The sequence below is a fragment of the Suncus etruscus genome, chromosome 20, assembly GCF_024139225.1.
Source record: "Suncus etruscus isolate mSunEtr1 chromosome 20, mSunEtr1.pri.cur, whole genome shotgun sequence".
NCBI classification, from domain to species: Eukaryota; Metazoa; Chordata; class Mammalia; order Eulipotyphla; family Soricidae; genus Suncus; species Suncus etruscus.
Genome location: NC_064867.1, coordinates 26,426,823 through 26,454,144, shown reverse-complemented (window position 1 = coordinate 26,454,144; position 27,322 = coordinate 26,426,823). Strand labels below are relative to the sequence as shown.

The following is a 27,322-nucleotide window of genomic DNA, read 5'->3' as shown; positions in this document are numbered from 1 at the left end:
GATATCAAAAGTAAAATTAAGTACAGGAGTGCTAGCTCAGTAACCTAGAAGTATGGTTTGCATACAGGTGATCTAGATTTGATGCCCTGTACTGCATGACCCCCTCCCCCCAAACACCAAGTTGGGAGTGGCCCCCAAGCACTGCTGAACATAACAAAAAACACTAGTAATGATAATTAAAATAGGGGCTAGAGGGGTCCTCAAACTTTTTAAACAGGGGGCCAGTTCACTGTCCCTCAGACCATTGGAGGGTCTGACTATAGTAAAAACAAAACTTATGAACGAATTCTTATGCACACTGCATATATCTTATTTTGCAATGAAGAAACAAAACAGATACAAATACAATATGTGGCCCGCGGGCCATAGTTTGAGGACCACTGGATAGTAGTATAGAGGGTAAGGTGTTTGCCTTGCATGCAGCCAATGTGGATTCGATACCCAGCATCCTATATGGTCCCCCAAACCTGCCAGGAGTAATTTCTGAGCACAAGAGCCAGGAGTAACCCCTGAGTGCCACCAGGTGTGATCCAAAAACAAACCAAAGGAAGTGATTAAAAATAAAAAAAATTAATTCTGACATAACATTTAATAAATTAGCTTGTATCTGATACATTGGAAAATAATTTCAATGGGATACATTTTTATATGGAGGGGCCGGAATGGACCTTCCAGGCAGTTCTCAGGAAGGCTGGTGGTTCTTGGCCTGCCAAACTAGTTGCTCAATGCGTAAGAGGATGTGGTATTGCTCAGGCCTTGTACCCCATTTATTACCCAGCCTGTACCTCATCCCTCTGTAGGCAATGTTCTTAGGCCTCCAAAACTATACCTGAGAGTGCTTTAGGAAACAACATGTGGTAGTAAGAGATTGAATCTTAATATGTGCCCTACTTACTTTTCTATCACCTGGCCTGGACACATTTTATTTATTTTTTGTTTGGAAGCCATACCCAACTATGCCAGGATTTATTCTTGGCTCTGCACTCAGGGATCCCTCCTGGTGGGTTTGAATGACTAGCCATATGTGGTGCCAGAGATCAAATCCCGGATAAACTGCATGCAAGTCAAATGCCCTACCCTTCGTAAACCTTCTCTCTAGCCCTTGAGAAACCATTTTTTAAAGGAAAAGTTGGTTGGCTTTTGTTGCAGAAGAAGTCCATTTAATTGTAGAGGTAAATCCAGGGTCTTTGTTGGAATCACAATGAATATTAATCTTAGGTTTCAACACTTGGGAAGTAAAATCATAAAGAATGACTAAAAGGAATATAGATTCCCACTCTTGGAGGACAGTATAGCTTGGGTCAGGACAGGGACTCTGGGGAAGAGTAGTCTTTCATTGGTAGACCCCCATAGATATTCCCAGGGGTTGCAGGCTGATCCAGAAATTTAGGTTCTGTGCTTCAGCAAGTGCTATCAGAGGAAATCTAAATCATGACCTGTTACTGTGCTTTATTCTAAAGTAAGGCACTAGTGAATTAAACAACCCTGCTGGACTCGAAAGAATACAGCTGGTAAGGTGCATGCTTTGCATGTGGAGACCCAAGTTTAATCTTTGGCACCCCATATGGCCCCTTTAGCTTGCTAGGAGTGACCCCTGAGCACAGAACCAGGAGTAAGCTCTGAGCATAATTGGGTGTTAGCCAAAAACAAACAAAATACCAACAGCAACAGCAAAACTCAAACCCTGCCATCCAGATTTTCACAAACCAGCAAACGGACATGTAGTTTAGTTCATAGTATAAAGTAGTACAAACACTGAGCTATAGGCACAGTCTAGGGATGGCTTAGGCAGAGACCTAACATATGGCAAGAAAGTGTTATGCAAAGGATTTTAAGCTGGTTTAGATGTGTTGTTGGGTCCCTGAGTAACCCAACATGTGTTGTACATGAAACAGGGTACAAGTAGGAGATATGGTCAATTTATATAGTTTATTAGAGGTAAGGCATCAGCCTTGCGAGTGCTAGCCTAGGACAGACCACGGTTCAATCACTTTGGTGTCCCTCCAAGCCAGGAGCAATTTCTGAGGGCATAGCCAAGAGTAACCCCTGAGTGTCAATGGGTGTGGCCCAAAAACAGACAAACAAAAAAAATAAAATTCTGTAGATGATAAGACTCTCTTTTTGGATTACATCTCTGCAGCATAGTAGAAAACTGTTGATAGATTTGCTGGTGCAGATATTTTGCTTGATGATTTGGTGATAGAATAGGTAATGAGGAGGTACTCTTTCTAAATGGTTTTTTATGGGGTTTTTTTGTTTGTTTGTTTGTTTGTTTGTTTGTTTTTTACTAGGCTCTGGGTTGCTCTGAGTTGTCAGGGGTCAAAGAAAGAGCTCCTACAAACAAAGCTTGTGCTCCATTCTGGTGAGCTGTTTTTCTGATCAGGAATTGCCCTTAGCTTTCCTGTTTTAGTGAAATAAGAGATGGTGTAATGGACACAGATGAGGAGCAGAAGGGAGCAGTGCTGGATGACTTATAAAAGGGATATGACATGGATGATTTATAAAAGGGATGTGACGCAGGTGCCTTGAGGAGTGTGAGGTGGTTATAATCTGGAAACTAAGTTGGCCAGAGCATTTTAGGGACTCGATAAACATCATTCCCTTTGTTTACTTTGTGATGCCTGGAATTGAGTACATTGTAAAGAAGAGTTGTCTTTCCCAGGATTAAGGTTCTATCTAGATACCTGCAGGTGACACTGAGAATTTAATTATGAGAACAACTCTTGTTTATTGTCCTACGAAACAAAGATCTTTCTTCCTACTTATTCACAAGGTTGTCCATTTTATAGCTGGATCCTAATTTAGTGGGTTTGTGTAAAGGGGGAATTAGGGTCCTCTTTGAAAGGGGTGCAGGATGTTCTTTATTTTCTGGAATACTAATAACTTGATTTAGGTCTCTATACACTAGACTTAACCTTTAGTATTGAACATATATCATTTATGCATGCTGTTTTTCCTCTAGAAATCTCCATCTATATTGAAATTTTACGAAGAGCTTGGATTGCCACCAAAGCAGAAAATAAAAATCTTTCGTGTAACAGATAATGCTGCAATTAAGCCAGGTAATCTGAGGGCAGGGAGAGGAGGGCAATAAAAATACCCAAATATGTGATTTGCTTAATGCCAGCCTTGTTGATAAAGCTGGATCCAAAATACAAAGTCCCAAACATTTATTTTTAAATATAAAAACTTGAGTTTGATTTAATCACTAGGGACAAAACAAGCACTTTTCTTTTTTAGAGAACTGTAAAGAACTCTCTTGTTTTCAATAAGAGAGGAGGAACACTTTTGTTGTTAATGTGGAAAGAGTTTCACATCTACATAAATACACCAACTTCTAAGATAGGCTTGTGTTCCATTAAATGAAGAATAGCTAGATTTCTCACTGAGAGAGAAAATTCTGAGAAAATATTATCTGAAATGGGAGCATAACATCTCAGGGTCAATATTCTAACTTAAGTTTCATAGTATGGGGGCTGGAAGGTAGTACAGTGGATAAAACATTGCCTTGCACAATGGCCAACCCAGGTTCAATCACCAGCACCCCATATGGTCCCCTGGGCCCCGCCCAGGGTGTAGCCTGCCCCATGCAAAAATTCAAAATAGTTTACCTAATCCAGTTTTTGAATGCCAAAATGAAATTTGATATATAAGCATGTAGTAATACTGATCGAAATAGTTAATAATGTTTTGATATATTTATCCTTCAGAAAAGTTCCCTGCACATTTACTTGAGCTTGCATTCATTCAAAGTAGTGCAGTGTTAAAATTTGGCATTTTGTCATCTGCATTGAATACGGTTGCAATAGGCCTTTTTAACTGACAATGGTCAGACATGATGACAGCTAGAACAGAAGGATTTTTGAAGTGCAAGTTTTGCAACTTTAAAACAAACTTAGCATCGTAGAAATTAAAGTCCATCTACATAATTGTTGTTGTATCTCAAAAACACTCTGAAACTAATATGGATGAAAATGGTCAAATATCAGTGGTTTCTTTAACCTCAGAAATTGTCGCTTTTAACCTTTACTAATTTTTTTCTTTTATTTAGGATTGGTTCTCCCCACCCCCCATTTAAAATCCTATAGCACTGTACTGCTATTTAAAACAAAAGAAAAAGAACTTCAGTTGTGTTCTCTGACCATATTAGTTTTTATTTTGTTTGAGTTTTTGTATACGTATATGTGTCTGTTTTGGTATGGGGGTTGTACCTGCTGGACTCAGAGACTATTTCTGGCTCTACACCGATCTTATGCGGTGCCAAAGATTTAAACCAGGATTAGTGGGGTGCAGGGAAAGTACCTTAGTTGTCTTACCACACACGGAACAGTAAGAACAATGTGTTGCTATGGGAATTCTGTTTACTCAGCGTCCCTTTGGGACTCCAAGAAGGCACCAGCTCAAGCCTCATCACATCTGGACCAATGGGCTCACTCTAGCACCATACATGTTCTTGGGCACCATACAAGCTCTTCAGCCTGTGTTTAGTCAGTTCAGGAGTAGATTTGTTGAACAGTTTTATTATTCACGTTTCTAGTAACTATAATTATTTGAGAAAATTTTCTACTGTTATTGAAATGTGATAGTTGACAGGGGCTTCTTGAGTGTAGTCTGTGCTGAGTACAGCTGTTTGTGGACTAATTTTATACTGACTTTTATTGTCTTATCACATAGGAACTCCGCTTTATGCTGCTCACTTTCGCCCAGGACAATATGTGGATGTCACTGCCAAAACGTAAGTCACAGATTTTTTTGCCTTTTCTTTTTTCTTGTATTTAACTAAAGACGAAGAGCGAGTAAGAGAACTGTTTAGTTTTGTTTGGTTTTCAAGCAGTAAAGGAGACAGTAGCCATTAATACTATTCTAATCTTGACTACCACTGACTGTCGGCCAGTCTTAAATGGTACTGAATCTGTCGTGTGTGAACCATCCCATCGACATCAGATTCTAGTTTTTTTTTTTTTTTTTTGGTTTTTGGGCCACACCCATTTGACGCTCAGGGGTTACTCCTGGCTATGTGCTCAGAAATCGCCCCTGGCTTGGGGGGACCATATGGGACACCGGGGGATCGAACCGCGGTCCGTTCCTTGGCTAGCGCTTGTAAGGCAGACACCTTACCTCTAGCGCCACCTTCCCGGCCCCAGATTCTAGTTTTAATTGAAGTTTGAAATGGGATTAAGAGAAAGGTCTCAGTGTCATGGATTCTGGTGAACTGCACCCACTTCTGTTTTGAAGATTAGAGACTACAACAAAAGGTGGAGAGATTTAAACAAAGTGACAGTCATAAGTGCAGCTAGAATTCTTTTCTTGCTATATAGCCTAAAAATGAGCCATTGTATTGACATCTTAGAAAAGTTTTTTTGTTTGTTTGTGTTAGTGGCCTGTTATAGTGCTTAATGTACCCCTCGGCAGCATTTGCTTAGTTGTTAAAACCTGTTCCAGAGGTTGGAAAGAGTTCATTGGGCTGGAACAATTTCTCTACAGGTGAGAGTCTTGAATTCCAGACTCCAAATACTGAATCAGAAGTAGTTCCTGAACACTTTCAGATGTGACCCATCGCCCCCCCCCCCCCACCATTGGCCAATCCACTCCCCCAAAAAAAGCCTGCCTGAAGCTAGAAAAAAATAGTATTGCTGTATTTCTTAGATCTCTTTAATAAAATGACTGTCAATACTTGGTGAGACTTCTTCCTAAAATTCAGTATATTCTTTTTATCCTTCATGTTTGTCTTTAAATTGGGTGGAAATCAGTACTTAATTATAATTCTAACAGAAATGTCAAATCAGTGGACATCTTGCTCTGGAATGAAGTAACTGAATCTTTATGTCTATCTATTTAAAAATTGTTTGATATATTGGGACCGGAGCAATAGCGCAGTGGTAGGGTGTTTGCCTTACATATGGCTGACTCAGGACGGACCTGGGTTCAATCCCCAGCATCCCATATGGTCTCCCAAGCCAAGAGCAATTTCTGAGTGCAAGCCAGGAGTAACCCCTGTGTGTCACCAGGTGTGGCCCAAACCCCCCCCAAAAATTTTGTTTGATAAAGGTTATTAGAATCCATGTGACCAAGCTAAATTTTAAATAACTCTTGTCCATTTCTGAATCTTGTCCTGTCACTATAGATGATCATTTCACATTTTCATATGTCTTTGTTTCTGTAGCCTATGTTTCACAAATGTTCTGGCTAGGAACCCTCTGAAGAGAGAGGAATAGTGTTCCACAGGTGCTGGCATGGTCTTACAATGAGTCACAGCCAAAAGTGACTTTGACCCAAGAAGTCAGTTAAGAGGGAGCCTCAATTTCCTTAAAGCAGCCTTCTTTTCCACACTGTTGCATTATTTCGATTATGGGCCCATACAAGACTGGTGGGGACCTTTTCTCGTTGTGGAGCTATTTAAAAGTGGTGGAAGACAGATTGACAGTAAGATGGGTTCTTTTTTTCAGAGAGTTTTGAACCTCTGCCCCCACCTCCACCCCCTTCATGGTACAGATTCATTAATTACTGAGGCTCTAAAATTGCTAAAATTCTGCCTTCCCTGATCCAGTACTCAGAATATCAGTGTAGTTTGCTTAGTTGAAGAGAGAGGTTTTTGTGTCATGAATGAGAGGATTTGAATTTTTTAATTTAGTTTTAAAAAAGGCATTTACTAACATGCTTCATAGTGTTTCTGTTAATTAACACAGAGTTAATAGTCTGTGAAGCCCATTCCTTCTTACACAGGCTAGATGCAGTATTGTGAGAAGCCCAGCAAAGCATGGGCCTTGTTAGCAGATGCTTCTTAGTTAAACATGTTTCAATTTCAGTTAGAAAGAGACTAGCTTTTCTGGTGCCGGTATTTCAGATACAACATTTTTTTTTCTTGTAAGTTATTTTTAAAACGTTAGTCATCTTTGGGCTAGAAAGATAGTACAGGGGTAAGACCTTTCTGCCTTGTACTCATTCTACCCTGAGCTCCGTTCCCAATATATCAAACAATTTTTAAATAAATAAACATAAAGATTCAGTTACTTCGTTCCAGAGCAAGATGTCCACTGATTTGACATTTCTGTTAGAATTATAATTAAGTACTGATTTCCACCCAATTTAAAGATAAACGTGAAGACACAAAACTGAAAAGCTTGTGTTATCTTATAGTTCTAAAGCACGTGGGGGAGTGTTTTTGTTTTTCTGTTGTTGTTGGGTTTTTTGTTTGTTTTGTATTTTGTTTTGTTATTTTTGCATCCTGTGGTTAGGAAACAAGGTTGTGTTACAACTCTGATGACAAGCTAGTAAGAACTAGAGACTAAGAGCTGGAATATACAGTGACTCGTGCTCAGCCCTGGAGAAGGGGTGCTGTATTTGAGAAGACTTTGGCTGGTGCTGAGATTGTAGCCATTTTCTTCTCAGCAGCAGCTCGCATTGGAGTGCTATATCTCCAGTGAGCAAGGCTTTGGGCTTTCTCTTAACCTTTCGCTAAGTGCTTCTTATGACTATCGTCCTTGTAACTGGACTGTCATTATGTCCTCAGGATGTATGTTAGTGCTGGTAAGTCTATAAGACTCCTTATCCTAGTAAAGTTGATCTGAATTCCTTCCTAGGCCAATAGCAGACCTGGGGACACCTAATCCTTGATATGGGGTCCCTTTCCCCACATGCCTCTTTTCCTGCCATTGCCTTCCTCATTGTGAGATCAGGGTTGATTGTCTTTCCTTAATATTGTCTCCCAGGGCCTGAAAGATAGCACAGCAATTAGAGCATAAGTGTAGCATGGCTCTGACTGAGTCTGATCTCTTAAGATTATGGGTGTAGGGCCCGGAGAGATAGCACAGTGGCGTTTGCCTTGCAAGCAGCCGATCCAGGACCAAAGGTGGTTGGTTCGAATCCAGTGTCCCATATGGTCCCCCGTGCCTGCCAGGAGCTATTTCTGAGCAGACAGCCAGGAGTAACCCCTGAGCACTGCCAGGTGTGGCCCAAAAAACAAAACAAAAAAAAAAAACAAAGATTATGGGTGTATCCCTTAAGTCCCACCAAGCATTGCCTGAATGGCCCCTGAGTTCCCAGGTATCAAAGGGCCTGTATAGCACCACATCATCAGGTCCTAGCATTGAACCACTTGGCCCTGATGACCAAGTATTCACTGGCTAAGTATCAGTCAGGAGTGGCCCTTCAACCCTCTGCCCCCTTGAGTACTATTTGAGTGCCCTTCCCACACACACACACACCCAAAAGAGAAATTTTTTTCTGTCCTTTTCCTGCTTGATGCTCAAGTCCTTCATAGCTAGTGAGAATGTGATAAGTGGAGCCAATTATCTTGGGGATACAGGTTTGAATCTACATAGTCCCTTCCTGTAATTTTCTTATGACCAGAGACTTGCTGCCTTATCTTCCATACTCAGTCCCTGTTATAAAAGTTTGGAATTATCTGAGATTTCTTTGTTTGGATTATTGATCCTGTATGTAGACCATTGCAGACATTAGAGAAAAAAACAGCAACCTAATTAGAAGAGATGATGGAGGAGATGGATTCCCAGGTTGGAGGTGGTTCCGATACTGTATTGGCTTCAGAATCTCCAGGAAGACTTGTGAAGCAGAGATTTCAAAGGGGGCTGGCTCAATCCGTCAGGGTTCAGCACTTATTTAGCTAAGACCGACCTTTGGGACCCATGAACTAGCAGGAGTTCAACAGGTGTGCTTCTGCCTTTTCTCCATTCAGAATCTTCACCCCAGCCTTCTCCACTCTACACAGATTAACACATACAGGTTTTTGTTTCATTCAGTTCAGTTTCAGGTAATTTGTTTAAAAAATTACTGTTTGCTCAGCAAATTAATAGATAGCACCACTAGGAATTGAAGTAAGGTATATGCTGTAACTGCAGACCAGTGTTGTTTTTGGTATTTGTTTGTTTCTGGTCCACACCTCACAATATTCAGGTTACTCCTGCCTCTGTGCTCAGAAATCACTCCTAGCAGGCTTGGGGAACCATATGGGATGCTGAGGATCAAACCTGGGTCGGCCATGTGCAAGGCAAATGCCCTACCTGCTGCCTCAGACCAGTGTTTTTTTAACCTGGAGACCAGCATTGAGCCATGGACCAGTTGGTAAAAATCACTGTTTCATACTCATTTTTGTATAACAAAGTAATGACTTTCCAAGTACTCTACGTAAGGTTCATATGATCAACTTTCTTCTACATGGAGAATTTATGGTCTTAAGTATGTCCTTGAAGTACATGCCTCTGTAGTTGGCTGAATATTTTGTATTTTTTATAATAATCTCTACCTCAGCAGTCGGTATGGCCTGTGTTGAAAATGTGGCCAGATGCTTCTGTTGACCAGGAATTTTGCTTTTGGTCAAGTGGCTTAACACCTGTGGATATAATGTCGATTTTATTATCTTTAACACAAGGGCAGGAAACTAAATCGTTTTCAAAGCTCTTTTCAATTCTAAAATTTTGTTTTAAATAATAATCTGAGTTTTCCAAGTGACATCTCACTGATCTACATTAATGAATAAGCAAATGTAATCAAAGATTTGCAGCACATGGCAGTATTGTCACCTGATCACTTGAAGGAAGTGCTGAGTCCAAAGACCTTCAGAGAGGCTAGAGCAATTAGCACAGTGGATAGGGTGTTTGCCTTGCACACAGCCAACCTGGGTTCTATCTCCAGCATCCCAGCATTCCCTGAGTCTGCCAGGAGTGACCCCTGAGTGCCGCTAGGTATGGCCCAAAAACGAAAAGAAACCAAAACAGAAAGACCTTCAGAAAACTCATCGGACTTTTCATGACATTGCAAAACTGGTTATTTGAGGGGTTTTGTTTGTTTGTTTGTTTGTTTGTTTTAAGAAAGCAAACTGAACCCAAGACAGCAAATATGGCTTTCTGGTTTTATTTAAGATAGCCAGAAAATGCTCTGCAGGAACCATTGTACATTTGGCTGTTTGTGCTGTTGAGTAAGCTATATTTAATGTCAGAAAAGCCATTTTAAAGCCATACACTCTTAGCAGTCACTTGTTAATAAAAATGGTCCGAGTTATCAATGGTAGGTGCTTGGGGTTATTTTCATTGTTGTTGTTGTTTTAAGAAAGAAATAGAAGTCCTGCATTTCAGGTTACACTGTCATTAATGCTGCCTACAAAGTTACAGATATATTGGCATGGCAGATTCCAGGCCAGCTTTTAACTATACATGATGAAACATAAAGCAGCTTGAAAGTTTCGCCATGAAAGGCTTGAGCCCAAGAGCTGTGAACCACTAATCAAGCATGTTTTAGACAATAATACAGAATTTTGCAGAAGTTCACTCTAAAGCTACATGCCTTCAACAAGGTGCTGTATATTTTGAAATGTGTGAACATTAAAGTAGATAACATTCGTGGAAAAGAGGGGAGTATATAATAAAACTGAATTTTCATAATTATATATTATGTATTTTATTATAATGATGATCAAAACACTAGTTCATCATGAATTAAAACTGATGGAGATATTAAAGCCTTTTATATATTATATTTATATATATATACATGTAATTTAGTAAAAAAAATTCTTTTTTACTTATTGGAATTAAAATTAAAGCATTTTCAGGGATAGTAGAGAAGGCAGAACACTTGCCTTGTACACGGCTGACCAAGGTTCAATCCATGGACACTTTATATGTCCCCAAGCTCACCAGGAAAAATCCTTTAGAATAGATCTAAAATATTCCCTGGGGGGCCTGGAGAGATAGCACAGCGGTGTTTGCCTTGCAAGCAGTCGATCCGGGACCAAAGGTGGTTGGTTCGAATCCCGGTGTCCCATATGGCCCCCCGTGCCTGCCAGGAGCTATTTCTGACCAAACAGCCAGGAGTAACCCCTGAGCATCGCCGGGTGTGGCCCAAAAAAAAAAAAAAAATATATATATATATATATATATATATATATATATTCCCTGGGGTCTAGTGGGTGTGGCCCAAGAAAGCAAAAAAAAAAAAAAAACATTTTGGACAGTTTGGCTCTCCTCAAAAAAAAAAAAAATAGCAAAGTGTTGTTAAGTTAAAACCTATGAAAAAATGTTCCTGTTTGCTTTTGGCTACCACCTACCTGTGTTTGAGGGTCATTCTTAGAGGGCTTGTTTGATCCCTGGAAGTTTTCTTAGCCCGTGTACAGTGTCTCTCCAACCAAGAAATTATTTTGATTATTGATTGTGATCATCAGTTTTTATCAACTAGTCTAGTCTATGAGTTAGTTTGAATAGACAGACACCTAATCTTGATTTTGGATGGAAAATAATAAGCATTTTTATTGCCCTGTATTTTGATATTATGTCTAATCATGCAGAGACTTTATTTTTAATAATGGTTCCTATACAGTCTACCACCTCTACTATGTATTAAATTACAAAATATAGCCTGGAGCCATAGAGATAGTACAGCAGTACAGCGTGTAAGATGCTTGCCTTGCATGTCGTGACCCTAGCCCCATGTATGGTCCCCTAACACAGAGCCAGGAGCAAGCCTGAAGCACCACCAGGTGTGATCTAAGAAACAAGGAAGAAAAGCACAGCCTGACGGTGAATGTCCTTAGAGAAGTCAAGGGTCCTCTATTCCATTTAGTACTGAATTTCTGAATTTTCTAAGAGGTTATATACAAATCACTTAAAATTTCACAGCATAAGTCAGCTGAAGAGGCAAATATTAAAGCTTAATTTAGAAACAGTTCTGATTTTAAAAAACAACATGCAGTATAGACTTTTATGTTCTTAAATAGAGAAGATTATTTTGTAGCTAATATAACACTTGATAACAGACTTCTGATTCTTATTAATAGCAGACTGAGAGTAGTAAGGTTGAGGCAGGGTCACAAAATGAGTGAATTTCTAAAAAGTAATGTATTTTGGGATTTATGGGAGAATCCACTTTGACAAGAATTTGTGGCAGGCAGCGTTTGAAAGATTGGCGGGCCTATATTCCCTGAGCTACAGGAGATCATTTTAAAGTTGTGACTTATTTGGTTTGCTTTTGTTGCTGTTGTTACTGCCATTTTTGCTTTTAAAAACGGGGGCAGCTTGCGTGATATAATGGTTAACTCGGGGATTTCACTAGTGGCCCTGTGGACGGTGGCTTCCACAGACCAAGGCTCAGTTTCTGTCCTGAAGCATAATCTAATGGCTGAAGTGTTTCTGGTTGGATCTGGTCAATATACCTGTAGAATGGGTTAGTGTGATTCTTGCCTGAGGGAAAAGATTTAGGGAACACCAACTGTTTAGTAAGAGCTTCTGAGGTCTGCAGACTTCACTCAGAGGGCCAGATAACTAAGGTAATAAATAAGAGCATGCATCTATTTGACAGACCTGTAGCAGTTGCTTATCTGCTGCCTTGGTTTTCACCACAGATGCAAGAACAAGAAATCCTCGCGCTTTCTGCCTGTCTGATGTGGCAGCCCAGATTGAATGGGGGGCTACAGGTGAAAAAACCCAAAAGTAAAGCATTGTGGACTCGGCTACAATTAAGCTCTGCTGTTAAAAGCTCAAAAGCAATCATAGGACATATGTTTAAAAGAAAATGACAAAAATGAGTGGCCAATGCAGGTGATAGTTCACCAGCCCTTTGAATTTGAATTATAGTGAGAAGAGGGTCAAGTAGGTTTACATGCATGAAGGGTGAAGGAACTTGTCAATGAATGCTAGGGAAAAGGGAAATGGGAGGAAATGATTGGAGTGGGGTGGTGGCAAGGTTTGATTCCCAGCACCATCAGGCATGGGCTCCCATTTTTTTTCTTCTTTCTGGTTTTTATTATAACACCATGATTTACCAAGTTGTTCATAATACAGTCATTTTAGACGTTAAACATTCAAACACCAGTCCCGCCATCAGTGTGACGTTTCCTTCATCAGTGTTCCCAATCTCCACCCACCACCATAACCTGCCTCCTTGCAGGCACACACAAATTTACTTCATATTGTTTATTGCAACACAAAGACATGGAAATATCAGATTTTAGATCAACAAAGTCTAATTTGAAATGATGGTTTTACTAATGTCTCAATGATGTTCTAAGGATTTGCTGAGCTGTGGTTTATGCTAGTTGAGACCTTTGTGTTATGGCCTCCATTTCTGAAAAAGGCATAGAGAACAACTCTTACAGGGATCCATAGAAATTTGAACATCAACAGGAATATATTATGAATCAGTAATTTATTAAGTGTGATAGTGGTGGTGTGGTTTTGTTATTTGAGAGAGAGAAAGCAGCAGCTAAAGAAGGCACTTGCTTGCTGCTGAGCTGGGTTCAGCCTCTGGCACAATCTATGGCCTTCAGTGTCTCCTCAGGGGTTATCCTTGAGCCTGAGCCAGGTATACCCTGAACACTGTATGGTCTAGCACCAAAACAAAACTAAACATCCTAATCTTTAGCAGCCCTTGTTGAAGTAGGGTAAAATTCTGTATCTGAGGTTTTCTGCTTCTTAAAAATGGGAGTTGCAGGAGAGAGGAGTAGATGAAACAGAAGGCCTTGAGCCGTTGTTTGAATAAGTGATGAATACGTAAGGATACTGTACTAGTCTATTTGCTTTGGGCTATTTTCTAAAATTTTAGAAATAGTTCCTTTAGAGACTGAAGCAAGAGTGAGTAGCAAGTAAGGTGCTCATCTCTGATACTGCATCACCACTAGGGGTGAACTTGAACACAGCCACGTGTTCTAACCCCTCTCTCCCTACACATATGCACAACGTTGTTTTAAGAACAAGCTGAGAATGATTGGAGGAAAATGATGGGTTGTATTGTATGTTCATGGCGGATGAGAGAGAAAGAAGCAGTTCGCTTCCCAAGAAAGAAATTAAGAAGGCTGGTGAGGATGGTGTCAAGCAAAAGTCAGGGATGGGAATTCTGGTGAAAGTTCTCAGAGGACTGAGCACAGTTGGACTTAAACACATCTCATTCTTGGACTTGTGGCTTTCTCTGCACTCACAGGAAAGGCACTTTCTCACAGGCTGGGGAGATACATGTGGGTTTGGAATCAAACCTGTGCGTCTGCTGGTGGACATTTGACAGGGGTAGGGGGCTGGGGGTATGAGCATAGTCATCTCTGGAGATTGATAAAATCCCCAGGAAAGTGTTAACCAGGCATTGTCTTCTGCAGGAGTCTTTAAGTCATGCCTCTATACCCCTTACCTTGACACAGTCTCCTTAAACTTTTTTAAAAGGCCCATCTACTAGACCTTTGGAAATAAAGCTCAGATGTAGTCAGAACATTTCTCCACCATCTCTGGGTAAAGTACTAGAAAAATAAGGCACAGTAGCTGCCACCCTTCGCAAACTTTGGGTTGTACAATGGTGTGAATGGAGAATCAAAGTCTCCTAACTTTGTTACTATCTCTGTGTTTTGATTTTTGACTTAACACATGATTTGACACATGCATAGCCCCCTGAAAAGACTTATTTTTCTTATGTTTTCCTAATTTTCAGATCTGTCCATTTTTGGAATTTCTCACATTGTGGCCTTTCTAACTTGAGATATTAGGATGTTTGTTTTTTTATCTTCATTGCAGCCACTAAAAATTGCACCCAGGAAAAAAAAACATGGTAGGCTGGGCAAGAGAAAGCTTGTGTTATGTAGAATGTGTCATTTTTAGTAAAGTGGAGGTTTTAATTGGCTGTGACCTGTGGAAACCTTGTATTTGAAGCACGCCTAGGTATGCTAAGTATAGATGAGTTCATTTTCTTGCTTTTGTTTTTTTGTTCTTGGGTGACAGCTGAGAGAAGCAGTAGAAGAGCTACCTGTACCACCCCTGGATCAACAAGTACCCTGGTCTCCATAATGTGAATTAAGCCAATAATTTGTCCTGTCATTGGTTTCTTATCCTTTTGTTTAAAGGTTATTTGTTGAAGAGGTCCCTATTGTATGCGTAGAACAACATGATGTATTCTAGATCTGGAGTGAAAAACAGTGTAATTAGCCAACAGATAATTAGCACTTTTAGGATTCCACTTTCATCGTATTATCTTTTACTCTTAAAATGAACTCACTTGTCTTCTGCAATTTACCTGGCATGTGCTTTAGTCACACATAGACTCACTCCCTTTCTTTTTAAGTAACAGATGGATCAGTCTGGAAATGTAGATGGTACAGCAAACTTTATAGAATGGCCAGTCCAGTGTGCAGTGTGTTACTTTTAGAACATGTATATTTTATATTAGTGATATGAGTACCCTTTTTTTTTTTAGAATGTTGTTTGCCAAACAATATTCTGTGTTCAAATGACTCTTTAGGTGCATTTAAAATTAGTTTTTAAATTTTCAAGCTTTTAATTTTTCAATTGTGTTTCAAAATTTAGCCTTAATAGAAGTGTTTTAAATCCTCTGAAGCAAAACTTTAGTAAATATCATTGTAAATTTTATAGTGGTTTTCCTATTTAATACATATTCAACTTTATTTTAGTTCTTTATGGGGATAAACATTTGGACTGTTTGAAGCAAAAATAAAAGAACTTAAGTCATGTGTTCAATTGATTACTGTGAAGAGATTATGTGACCTACTTTTAAATTGTTCATATACAAATAAGCCATGTTTAATTATAATCAGCTGTCACTCGTATTGGTTTTATGTTGCATTCTTTACAAAGCAAGTCTTAAAGATTTTATTTCAACCTGTTATTGAGATAAAATTTGTCAAGTGAATACTTGTGAAAATTACATGGTTTTCATAAACTTTCTGCTTTCAGTCTATTTTATAAGTAGCCTGAGCCGTGTGGTATCTAACAATAACTAGCTTTGTTGAGATGAGGAAACACTTTATTTAAAATGTTGACATATTATCTAGTAAGGCGGAAAGAAAAACTTCATTTTTTAAGAGTCTATAATAAGATATCTTTTACAGAATTTATTCTGGTCTCTCATTGATAGACTTGGCAGTGATAAATTTTAGTAAAGCATGAATCTTCCTATTTGTTTTTTGTCTGCATCACTACTCTTTCTCTAGTTGAATTTAAAAAAGATTTTGTTTCATTTAGAATTCGAATTACTCCACTGGTGGGAAAGGGCCCAGTGACCCCTCCTGAGGACACTCAGCCAATTGGGTTGGAAATCTCAAAGCTGGACCCCAGCCCTGTGCTGCTGGAACCCACAATATGGGGGTCCAGAGCCATACAAGGATGGTGCTTGGGAGGAGGGGAGGATGGCCACTCTGTGGTGTCAGGGATAGAACAAGGGTTTCCATCTACTGTTTCCTGAGTCCAGGAATATTATAAATAAATTTTTTTCCTCTGCTTTTAATTTTCTATTAGTTTCATACCCCGCCTTGATCCCAACATCCACCTCATTTTTTAATTAGTCTGCATTTAGTCATTCTGGTTGTTTTTTCTAGTGGTCTCTTATATTAGTTATCTATTTACCAAGTTACCTGTTACCTTGCAGTTTCTGTGGTCTCTCCTAAGGCTGCAACTAAGCCATCAGCCATCTCAAGTGTGGATTAGGGGAGAATCACTTTCTTGGTCACTGCATTGCTCCTGACGAGCTGCAAGTTCAGCGCTGTTGGTTGGAGATGACAGCAAAATAGATTACATGGCTATTAAGGTTTTCTGAACCTAGCAAACCAGAGAATGAATGCCAGGATGGTGGATGGTGGCCTCGACCTCTCTATAACTTCAAGTCCCATGACAGCTGTCAATATTGCAGTAGTATTTAGAAGTGAGTCTCTAGATTACCCCAGACTCAAGGGGAAGTGATTACACAGGGGCCTGACTACTAGGAATAGGAGCTTAATTGATGCTTCCAACTCTTCTAAGTGCGTGGGAGCTTCTAGAAACATGCCACTTTGGCTGTGTTAACAGGACTATGGTGATAACGGCTCCCTGTTTAAACAGAACTCTTTTTGCTTAACTTGCTGTTGTCTCCTGATCTTGAATTAATCATTTTATACAGAATGAGACTCCAGGAAGGAGGAGGATAGACCGAGGCAGTGATAAAGAGCTGTTCATTTGCAGTATTGCTTGTATAGCTTTTTTTTTTAATTATTTAGATAAGGAGCTTTGTTAAAACTCCAAGGTACCATCAAAAACTGTACAAGTGGAAATATCTTATGTGCTGCACATTATGTAAATCCTAATTTTTTATTGTTCAGGATTGGTAAAGGTTTCCAAGGCGTCATGAAAAGATGGGGATTTAAAGGCCAGCCTGCTACTCATGGCCAGACAAAAACCCACAGGAGACCTGGAGCTATTGCAACTGGTGTAAGTATAACTTGGTTATATGCTTTTTGTTCCTAAAATTTTACCTACTAAAAAGATCATTCTTCTGCTGTCCTTGAGACTAACCTACATAATTTTCATTTGACTGTAGGAAGGTACTGTTACTGGTCATACTTTTATGAGTTCTGGGATCGTTTTCTTTCCAGAAACAGATCTCGATCATGTAGTTATATTCCATGTACTTCTCAATTCTTTTCGCCTCCTTCTTACTCAGCTATAGGGGATAAAGAATGCCCTTCTATATGACCCCACTGGTTCCTTTACAGATTTGTTTTTGCCTTAAGCAAAACAATTCTTAGAAGAATTGCCAAGAACAATATCCTGGTACAAGGGAAAGAAGAAATGGAGAAATAATAGAATTGCAGGAAATAGAGAAGGACTTTCATGTCCTTATGCACCCAGAGTTATAAAATCTGTGGGAGAGTTTTATACTCTGGAGCATTAACATAATACATCATTGGTCTTTAAAAGTTGCCTGTATGCAGTTGATCCAGGTTCAGTCCCCAGCATCTTATATGATCCCCCAGGCCCACCAATTCCTGAGCACAGAGCCAGGAATAGCCCCCAAGCATGACAGACAGGACCCAAAAACAAATGTCTATGAAGTCTAATATTCATGATATGAGAAATATAGAATACAGTTGCTATAAACTGATTTCTAGCCTGACACACTGTGTTGTCTAACTCTTGAATTTTTGCTCATATGTTAGCAATAGCATAAGGTAACAGGCACTCATATTATGTTGGTGTAGAACATTCTTAGTAGAGGGAAATATGGCAGCATGCACTAGAACTACCTGTGCCTAACTTACCTTTGGCCTAGCTATCTTTTCCTAACTTTACCTGAAGATATTCTCTCCCAAAAATGAAAATGCTCTTGTCATTGTATTATTTGAATTGCAAACACAGATGTCCACAACAGAGTTTGCATGAATAAACTATGATTCTTCCTGAATATGTACCCCTCAAAAAGAATTGAGATCATTTTGAACAATGAGCAGTTTCTATAAAATGAAGAAATATACATGGTATTTCTGCTTAGTTTTCCAAAAAGGTAGACCAGAAAAATAAACTAGACCAATCAAGATTGTTTCTCTGCAAGAAATGTGAAAGAACTTAGGAATGGCAGAAATGATACATCTCTGAATGTACTTTTTGTTTATATTATTTTACTTGTGCAATCATGCTAAAGTAGTGCATATTCAAAATCAGACAAGGTTGCATATTCAAAAGGAATATAATTAGAAAATAAACCAAACGGTTCCCCGTGGATAATGTAGATAACACTAAAAATTAAGGAAGAAGGAGTGGACTAGGTCAGATAATTTTTGACATAGCAGTTGCATTATGACTGAGTCTAAATTAAAATGAATTTTATATAGTACTGGGGAAGATAGTACCTTCATACCACTCTATAGAAAGATAGAACTAATGGCAAAGCAAATTAGTATCATTGTAAACTGGTAAATTTGGGTACGGAGTATGAGAGGTTTTTTTCATTACTTAAGCAACTATTTTATAAATATAAATTTATGTAGTTATGAATTAAAGTTACAATATGAAATAAATGTAGAAATGTAAGAGCTAAAACAATATAAAACTTTTTGAAAAACACTGTACCAATCTTCCTGATCATGGCTTAGGCAAAGCCTTAGGTACTGCAACAATTAAGTAACAAGAGAATACATTAGAGCCATATAGACATTTGCCTTGTATGAGGCCAACCTGAGTTCAATCCTTGGCATCCTAGATGGTCCTCCAATTCCACCAGGAGTAATTCCTGAGTCCAGAGCCAGAAGTAAACCTGACCACTCTCAGATGTGGCCCAAAACAAACTTTACTGTTTGTTTTTAGGCTTCACTGGGATTAAGAATTTTACTTGTGCTGCAAATAATATCATCAAAAAACCAAGACCATTTGCTAGATGGAAGAAAATAAATATTAAAAATTAAATCACACATAGAAAGCCTCATCCATGGATTTGGATGGCAAAACATAGCCCAAATGTTTATTAGTTGTGAGTAGATAATTAAAATGTGGCATATTCAGATCACTTATTTAGCAGTAAAATGAAATGATGTGTTGATCCATGCTGCTTCAAGGATTAGACCATGAGAACATTCCAAGGGAAACAACAGAGTGTATAGTGTCAGACTCCATAGTATAAGATTCCGTTTATAGCAAATATATGTAGAAGGTAAATCTGTGGAGGTGAAGGTAAACTTGTGATTGTCTAGGGTTGGAGAAAATGATTACTTGTACTTAGGAAATGTATTGACTGTGTACATGTAATTGAAAAAGACAGTTCTTTTTTCATAGTGTCATGGTAAACATACTTACCACAAAGTGGATTTGTAGAATAAATGAGTGATGCTTAATAATACCCAGAGATGTTTTTCAAGGCGTATTAGTTTCATAACTGTATGTGATAAGCTACTTCCACTGGGAGGTTCACAAACCTGTTCATGCAAAAGCAGTGATGCAAATGTTTGTATTCCAAGGATTTGTGTGTCATGAGCTTTTTCATTCTAGATCTAATTCCGATTTGCTTCCTCAGATGTAGAATTATTATCCATTATCAAAGCCACAATCAGAGAAACCCATGAAAGCTGTTTGATTTATATGAATCAGAAACAACCAGGGCAAGACGAGCAAATACAGTATTCTGATAGCTAACTCTGTCCTTTAATCATTCGAGTGAAGGAAAATAACATCAGAGGGCCTTGTAGGAAGCAGTGCCATCCTCGAAGTTGGAGTAGAGGAGTCCGTGATGTCAGCTATTACCACAGATTAGTGAGAACAGACCAGCCAGGCCTCTATTGTTGTCTTTGAACAATGAAAGGCTCTTTTACATGGCCTTTGCTTTTCTTTATCCTTCTCAACCAGTCTTTGCTCACTGACTGAATTCGTGAGTTACTCTTCTAACAAATTTTCTCCTAAACCACTCTTAGTCTTATTTTGTTGTTCTAATCTCATGTGCTTAAATTAGTATTTAGTTCTTTGTTGGGCAAGAAAAATAAAACACTCCTGTCTTAGTTTTCATTTCAGTACTGCCAAATGCTAATATTGGTTCTCTCATTTTAGGATATTGCCAGAGTCTGGCCTGGAACCAAAATGCCTGGACAAACAGGCAATATCGATAGGACAGCGTTTGGGTTGAAAGTAAGTTTCTACTGTGACTTTTAAAAAAGTTAATACAAGTGCGAATTCCCCAGAGTATGTACATAGTTTTTCATTTGTTTAAAATATATAAATTATTAAAAAATGTGCATCTGTAGTAGTTTTAATATACAGTTATTATAAATGGTAGTTTTAATATACAGTTATTGAGTGGTAGTAGATGAGTAAAGAATGAGTGTGCATGTGAGTTGAATAGTAGTGATATTTTGTTCATTTAATATTCAAGTCATAGAATGTGCAGCTATTAAAAAGAAAAATATAGCACAAGACTAGTACTTACCTTGCATGAAGCCAGTCCTGTTTGGATCGAAGCACTGCATAGAGTCTTCAAAGCCCTGCCCAGAAGTGACCACTGAGTACAGAACCAGCAGTAAGGCAGAGCACAGCTGGTGTGGCCAAAAAAAGGGGGAGGGGGGCAGCTTAATGATTGATCTAGAATATTTCTATAAGATATGGATACATGACTTAAAAATAATTGTAATTTAGAGCAAAACTCTCCTTATCTCAAAAAAAAAAGTGAATCGAAGGGCAAAGGATGTAACTCAAGTGGTAAAAAATTATGCCTAGCCTAGCCTCTGTGAGGCTCTGAGTTAGATCCCAAACCTATAAAGAAATTTCAAGTGAACCTAAACTCCCCACATACATATAATACATGGAAATGCTTTTGTCAAAATCTGCGTGTTGGGGCCAGAGCGGTGGCATGGAGCGGTTAAGGCATCTGCCTTGCTGGCACTAGCCTAGGACGGACCACGGTTCGATCCTCTGCATCCTATATGGTCCCCCAAGCCAGGAGCGAAAAACTAGGAGTAACCACAAAAAAATCCATGTGTTATATGAGCATAGAAAAGTAGGAGGTTATATCCAGATTATTTTGGATTAGATGTCCGATGTATAAGTAAATGGAGCAGGTGCAGTAGGGAAGCAGTAGGACTTTAAGCATATAAGGGTCATGTGAGGAGATGAGCTCAGTGAAAGGAGCTGCATGTATTGTATATTCTTTGCTCTAAAATATATAAGGAGGTGAAGTTCAGCCTCCTGATGTGAAGAATATGTATATAATATTTAAATGAAAAATGAGTTGTACTGGAATGGGTGTCATCTGTTTTTTTATTAAAACATGTAGTAAGAGTTTATAGTCCAAAAAGTATGGAAGTATAGAGAAGAATATAAGCTACCCAAAAAATGACACCAAAAATAACTACTGGTGGGCCCGGAGAGATAGCACAGCGGCGTTTGCCTTGCAAGCAGCCGATCCAGGACCAAAGGTGGTTGGTTCGAATCCCAGTGTCCCATATGGTCCCCCGTGCCTGCCAGGAGCTATTTCTGAGCAGACAGCCAGGAGTAACCCCTTAGCACTGCCCGGTGTGGCCCAAAAACCAAAAAAAAAAAAAAAAAAAAATACTGCTAATATTTTGGTGCATGTTTTTCCAGTCTCTTCTAGGTATGATTTATTTTTAGCTTTTTGAGAAGAAATTTTTTTTTGATTTTTTTAATTGAACAGAATAACACCCCATTTTACTTTTATGCTTACTATAGATGTATGTTTGGCTTCATTTTCTTACTGTTGTATGTGTAAACATGTGAAATATTTCAGATTCTATAGTATTTGGTATCTAGCCATTCTTAAATACGAGCTCTGGATCAAGATTGGTTTTTATGTGCCCCTGCATATATTTGTCCTCAGTAGTGTTTCCTTTACCAGTCACTTATGTAACTGTGTCAGAATACTTGAAAACCATCTGTTTCATCACATTTAACATTAAGATACAAAGACATGTGTAGTTTTCCCAGTTTCTAGTGGAGCAAACCTAGTATCAATTAAAACTAAAATAAGATTGAATTTCTGCTTGTTTTTGATGGTGCCAACAAATATGTAGTATCTAAGTAGTCTTGATCACTTTGTCACATATTTAAGAGTTTTCTCACTTGCCTAGAATATAGGAAGTACAGTCATATATATTTCATTTAAATCGTTTTCATTTTCATCAACATTTAGAAGTGCGTGCATTATATTATATTAAATTCAGAATACTTAAAAGTCTTAGCATTTTGTTACATTTTAATTGCATATTCTCAGGGATCATAGAGATAGTACAGTGGGGGGGGGGGGCACTTGCCTTGCACCTGGCACCCCATATTGCTCCCCACAACACCACCAGAGTAATCTCTGAGCTTTGTCCTCCATACCCAACCCCCCCAAAAAGCAGCTTTTTCATTCGGAGTTTTAACTCAGATGTTTATTTTATTTCTTTAGGTTTGGAGAATCAATACAAAGCACAATATCATCTATGTAAATGGCTCTGTGCCTGGACATAAAAATTGTTTAGTAAAGGTATGTAGCACTGTTTTCATTTTGCAACATTGAGACATGTGTGGGTGTGTCTCATAAATCACCTAATCCAGGAATGTGGCTTGAAAAGAAGTGTTTTGTTTTTTTTTCTACATGTACTTTGCTAAATCTTTTTGCTCCTTAGCATCTGAGTGGGGAAAATCGTACAAAATAATAGTCAATGTCTGCACAGCCATGAAGCTGCAGGAAGGGTAGAAACCATCACTCAGAACTCTATGAAATGCCAGTACATCTTTTCCAAAAGATGCCTTGGCCTTTTATAAGAGTCCTTTGACCAGGAACCTAAAATGTCTGAGATAGAATTTTTGTTTGTTTGTTTGTTTGTTTTTGGTTTTTGGTTCACCCCCGGCAGCGCTCAGGGGTTACTCCTGGCTATACGCTCAGAAATCACTCCTGGCAGGCTCGGGGGACCATATGTGATGCCAGGATTTGAACCACCATCCTTCTGCATGCAAGGCAAACACTTTACCTCCATGCTATCTCTCCGGCTCCTGAGATAGAAATTAAAAAAGACAGTCACCGTGAAAGGTGATTGGGAGCAATCGTAAAGGACTGAGTGATAGCAGCTGACCCGGGATTATATATTATTGTTGTTCTGACTACTAACAGGAAAGGAGGGAGGGATAGATGCTTTTATTATTATTACTACTAGCACTGCTCTCCTTATACTTTTAAGAAATATAAAGGTGGAAAAGAAAACAAGTAATGTACAGGATTTGAAAACTTAAAAATCTCAGAACCTTATTTTCAGCAAACACAAAATAGATATTAACCTGTAATTTAGCCCAACATGATAGAAAGTGAGAACTGACTGATTCTATTCTGGAAATAACTTTGTGGTAGAAGCAGTATTGGTTATTTCCAGAAGTAGATTCCTCATTAATTTTTCAGTAATACAAAAATAGGTTTGTACTTGGGCTTCAGATTTTTCAGAGTGGGTATTTAGGTATTCCTAAATATTGGATGTTTAGTTTTTAAGTTGGTTTTACTAATAACATAGTATTTGTGTGATTAGCTCTCTTTCAGTTGATTGTGGATTTTTTTCCCCAACTGATTTTTGGGGCACACCTGACAGTGCTGAGGCTTAGCATTCAGGGATCAGGCCTGGCCAGATCCAGGGGCCAAAGCAAGTGTCCTGCTTACTATACTATCACTCCAGCTCTAAATTCTGTTTTTGGAATTCTTTTACTCTTACACTAAGGGTACTGTCCTACCTATTTCTCCTTACTTCAAAATGTTTTAACTGGTTTGGCAATATAGATGGTGGAACAAGTCTTGGAGATTGCAGGAGGATCATAAATCCCAGGAAAATTTATGTGCACAAAAATATCCCAACTTCAAGTCAAAAACTTAATAAAACTAGGTAAATTTAAATAGTGAAATCAGTACTTCTTTTAAAAAGATAGGTGACCAGGCAGGAGAGATAGCACAGTGGTAAGGCCTTTGCCTGGCAAACAGCCGATCTAGAACGATGGTGGTTCAAATCCTGGCATCCCATATGGTCCCCCATGCCTGCCAGGGAGCGATGTCTGAGCTCAGAGCCAGGAGTAACCTGAGCGTCGCCAGATGTGACCCCACCACCCCTCCTGAAAAAAATGATAGGTGACCAGAGAGAGAGTACAGTAGGTAAAGCTGTGCCTTGTATGCAGTAGTGAGCACCTTGCCTGAATACCATCAGGAGTGACCCCTGAGCACCATGAGGGATGGCCCAAACCACCTGCCTCCAAATAAAGGGCAGATATCGTTCAGATATATTGTTAGGTCTTAATACTTTAAAACTCAATTTGGGTATACTTGATATATATGTAATAATTGTAAAATATAAATTAAGTATTGTTTCTAAAATATATATTTTATGATATATAATGTATATATACATGTTTTATGTATATGTAAATTATACGTAAGATCTGCATTATGATTGGTCTCAATAAAAATTTTTTAAAAAGATATACGCTATGAAGTCACTGATAAACTTAAATATTTCTATCATGGATTAAACTTACTGGAATAAAATAATGCATATAGGGGCTGGAGTGATAGTATTGCTACTGGTAAGGTGCTTGCCTTACATACGGTCAACCCAGGCACCCCATATGATTTCCCAAGCCTGCCAGAGGTGATCCCTGACTACAGAGCCCGCAGTTAGCCCTGAACACTGTTGGGTGTGACCAAAAAAACATTAATAATGGGGGCCGGAGAGATAGCATGGAGGTAAGGTGTTTGCCTTTCATGCAGGAGGTCATCAGTTCGAATCCCGGCGTCCCATATGGTCCCCGTGCCTGCTAGGAGCAATTTCTGAGCGTGAAGCCAGGAATAACCCCTGAGCACTGCGGGGTGTGACCCAAAAAAAAAATACACACACAAAAAAAACAAAACATTAATAATGATCATAATAAGGCATTCAGTTCCTGTTACATTTTTATCATGTTATTCTTATTTTAAAATGTAGGAACAATCTTGATTATGAATTATAGATAAGGTCAACAGTCACTAGTCATTGCTAATTTTCTAATATGGTCTTTGTTTTCACTCCCCACCTTCCATTCTCCAGATTAAAGATTCTAAGCTGCCTGCATATAAGAATTTCTCTAAAGACCTACCATTCCCTACCTATTTCCCCGATGGTGATGAAGAACTACTTCCGGAAGATTTGTATGATGAAGATGTGTGCCAGCCCAGTGCACCTTCTATCACCTTTGCCTAACCCGGTGGACAGGCAGAACTTGGATGGATAGAATCAAGAATTCTATTTCCCTTACTAAGCTACAGCTCAGCCTTTACCCTTCACTGAATTTTGTTGGGAAAATTACATCAAACCAACCAGCTAAATAGAATGGATATGCCGAATGTAGAGGCACTGACAGTTTTCTTATTGACAGACATTTTACAGTATATGAAAAGAGTGCTTCTCTACTCTCTATTTCCAGATCATCACGTTTATAAATACAATTTTCTTAATTAAAGATCTCTCTGTGTGAATGGGGTGGTTGTGGAGCAGTGGCAAACTACTTGAGAACTCTGGGACCAGAGAGAGTGTACAGTGGGCCAGGCCACTTGCAATGCAACCCTGGCATGAGTGATCCCTATGCAGAAAGCCATGAGTAGGCTCTGAGCATTGCCGGATGTGGGCCAAAAAATAACAAACCAAAACCTATCCAAGAATTCTCATTTATCTCAAGAACTTTTCTGTTGAAACAGAAGCCATTCCCTAAGGTTTGTTTTTAATATTTTTGTCATTCTTTTGTACTTTAGAACCTAAAAGAATAAATGGGAGAGAGATTTTAACTTTTAAATTATAGGAATTATATGGCATAGTTAAAGGAAAATGACAGAAAGTTTAGATTCTGGTATCCAATGTTTAGAAGGTGGGTATAATTTCATGACTCAACGCTCAGATAGGAGTGGCCAAATTCTCTTCCAAAAGGACTTGAAATGACTTGGCATAGTATTATATACAACATACTTTTATTAATCAACAATTACACAGATTATTAAATCTTAGTCTCTTTAATATATGAAAAGAATATGTATTCTCTAGTGGCTATGATAAAACAAATAAACTTAACAGAAGATTATAAATGACCACAGCTGCACAGATAGAACAAGAGGTAAAGCAATTGCCTTTGTGGCAGCCAACCCCAGTTCAAACCCCAATGCAACTCCTCAAGTACTGCTTGGTGTGACCAAAAATAAATAAACAAACAAGCCTCATTTTTCTGGACAAGATTACAAAGGACACACCAAATCCTGTCCTTTTTTGCAGTGGAGGGAGGCCTCCAAAACATTGCTCAGGCAACCTGGAAGTTATTCACCATGATAGTTTTCAGGCTGAACTATTCAGTAATCAAGACCAGCAGTTCTGGAAGCCACCAGAACCACACCTGGTAGAAAATGGTGCAAGAACTTTAACTTGGGTCCTCAGATATGCCAGACATGTACACCTAACACCTGAGCTGTCTCCCCAGCTCCCAAGGCAAATACTTGCAACTCTAGATGTTTCTTAAGGCTTGATTCATTCAATTGACTTGTTATGTCTACATGATTTCCTGTAATGAACAGATTTGTTGCTAAAACATCCAATAATATTTTAATGCCCATAGAGCATTCCTCTCATGCTTAAAATAATACTGTAACTATCACAGTTCTACTCAGTTTGACTGTCAGAGTAAGACAACTAATATTATTGATCTGTGATATATTTCTCTTTAGTCTTGAGTTCCTTAAAAATGAATCCTTTTAGACAGGAGCAGATCTGTTATACCACGTTTGATTCTAAACAAAAATAAACTTGTTTATTCAGTAACCTGAACCTGTTAAAAGTCAAACACGAATGGAGAGATAGAGCACAATAAACTGGGATATTTTGCATGCAGGGAGCCCTGGTTTAATCCCAGTGAGCATTAGTGGGAGTGACCCTCAAACACTGAATTAGGAATGGCTTCCAAACACCACTGGGTGTAGTTCAAAAAGTAAATAAGAGATGTGTCGGGCAAGAAGTGATCATTTTAGCTTTACACATCCTCAGAAGGGCAATAAGAAAGACTAGTGACAAAATATTATTAAAACCAAATCTCATGAGTTGTACACA

General features: G+C 38.8%; 1 protein-coding gene and 1 non-coding gene across 2 annotated transcripts in view; both read left to right on the top strand.

Moving 5' to 3' along the window:
• Window positions 1–25,508, top strand: part of MRPL3 (mitochondrial ribosomal protein L3) — a 37,662-nt gene extending 12,154 nt beyond the window's left edge. The window contains exons 5-10 of the mRNA XM_049766543.1: window positions 2,963–3,062; window positions 4,675–4,735; window positions 17,075–17,183; window positions 20,286–20,363; window positions 22,636–22,713; window positions 25,286–25,508. Coding sequence (XP_049622500.1) covers window positions 2,963–3,062; window positions 4,675–4,735; window positions 17,075–17,183; window positions 20,286–20,363; window positions 22,636–22,713; window positions 25,286–25,438 — 579 coding nt within the window. The 3' untranslated portion in view covers window positions 25,439–25,508. The remainder of the gene's footprint in view (window positions 1–2,962; window positions 3,063–4,674; window positions 4,736–17,074; window positions 17,184–20,285; window positions 20,364–22,635; window positions 22,714–25,285) is intronic.
• On the top strand, window positions 12,293–12,426 carry LOC125998427 (small nucleolar RNA SNORA31). Its single transcript, XR_007491997.1, has one exon. It is a non-coding gene; the product is annotated as a small nucleolar RNA SNORA31 (small nucleolar RNA).
• Window positions 25,509–27,322: the final 1,814 nt, after the last annotated feature.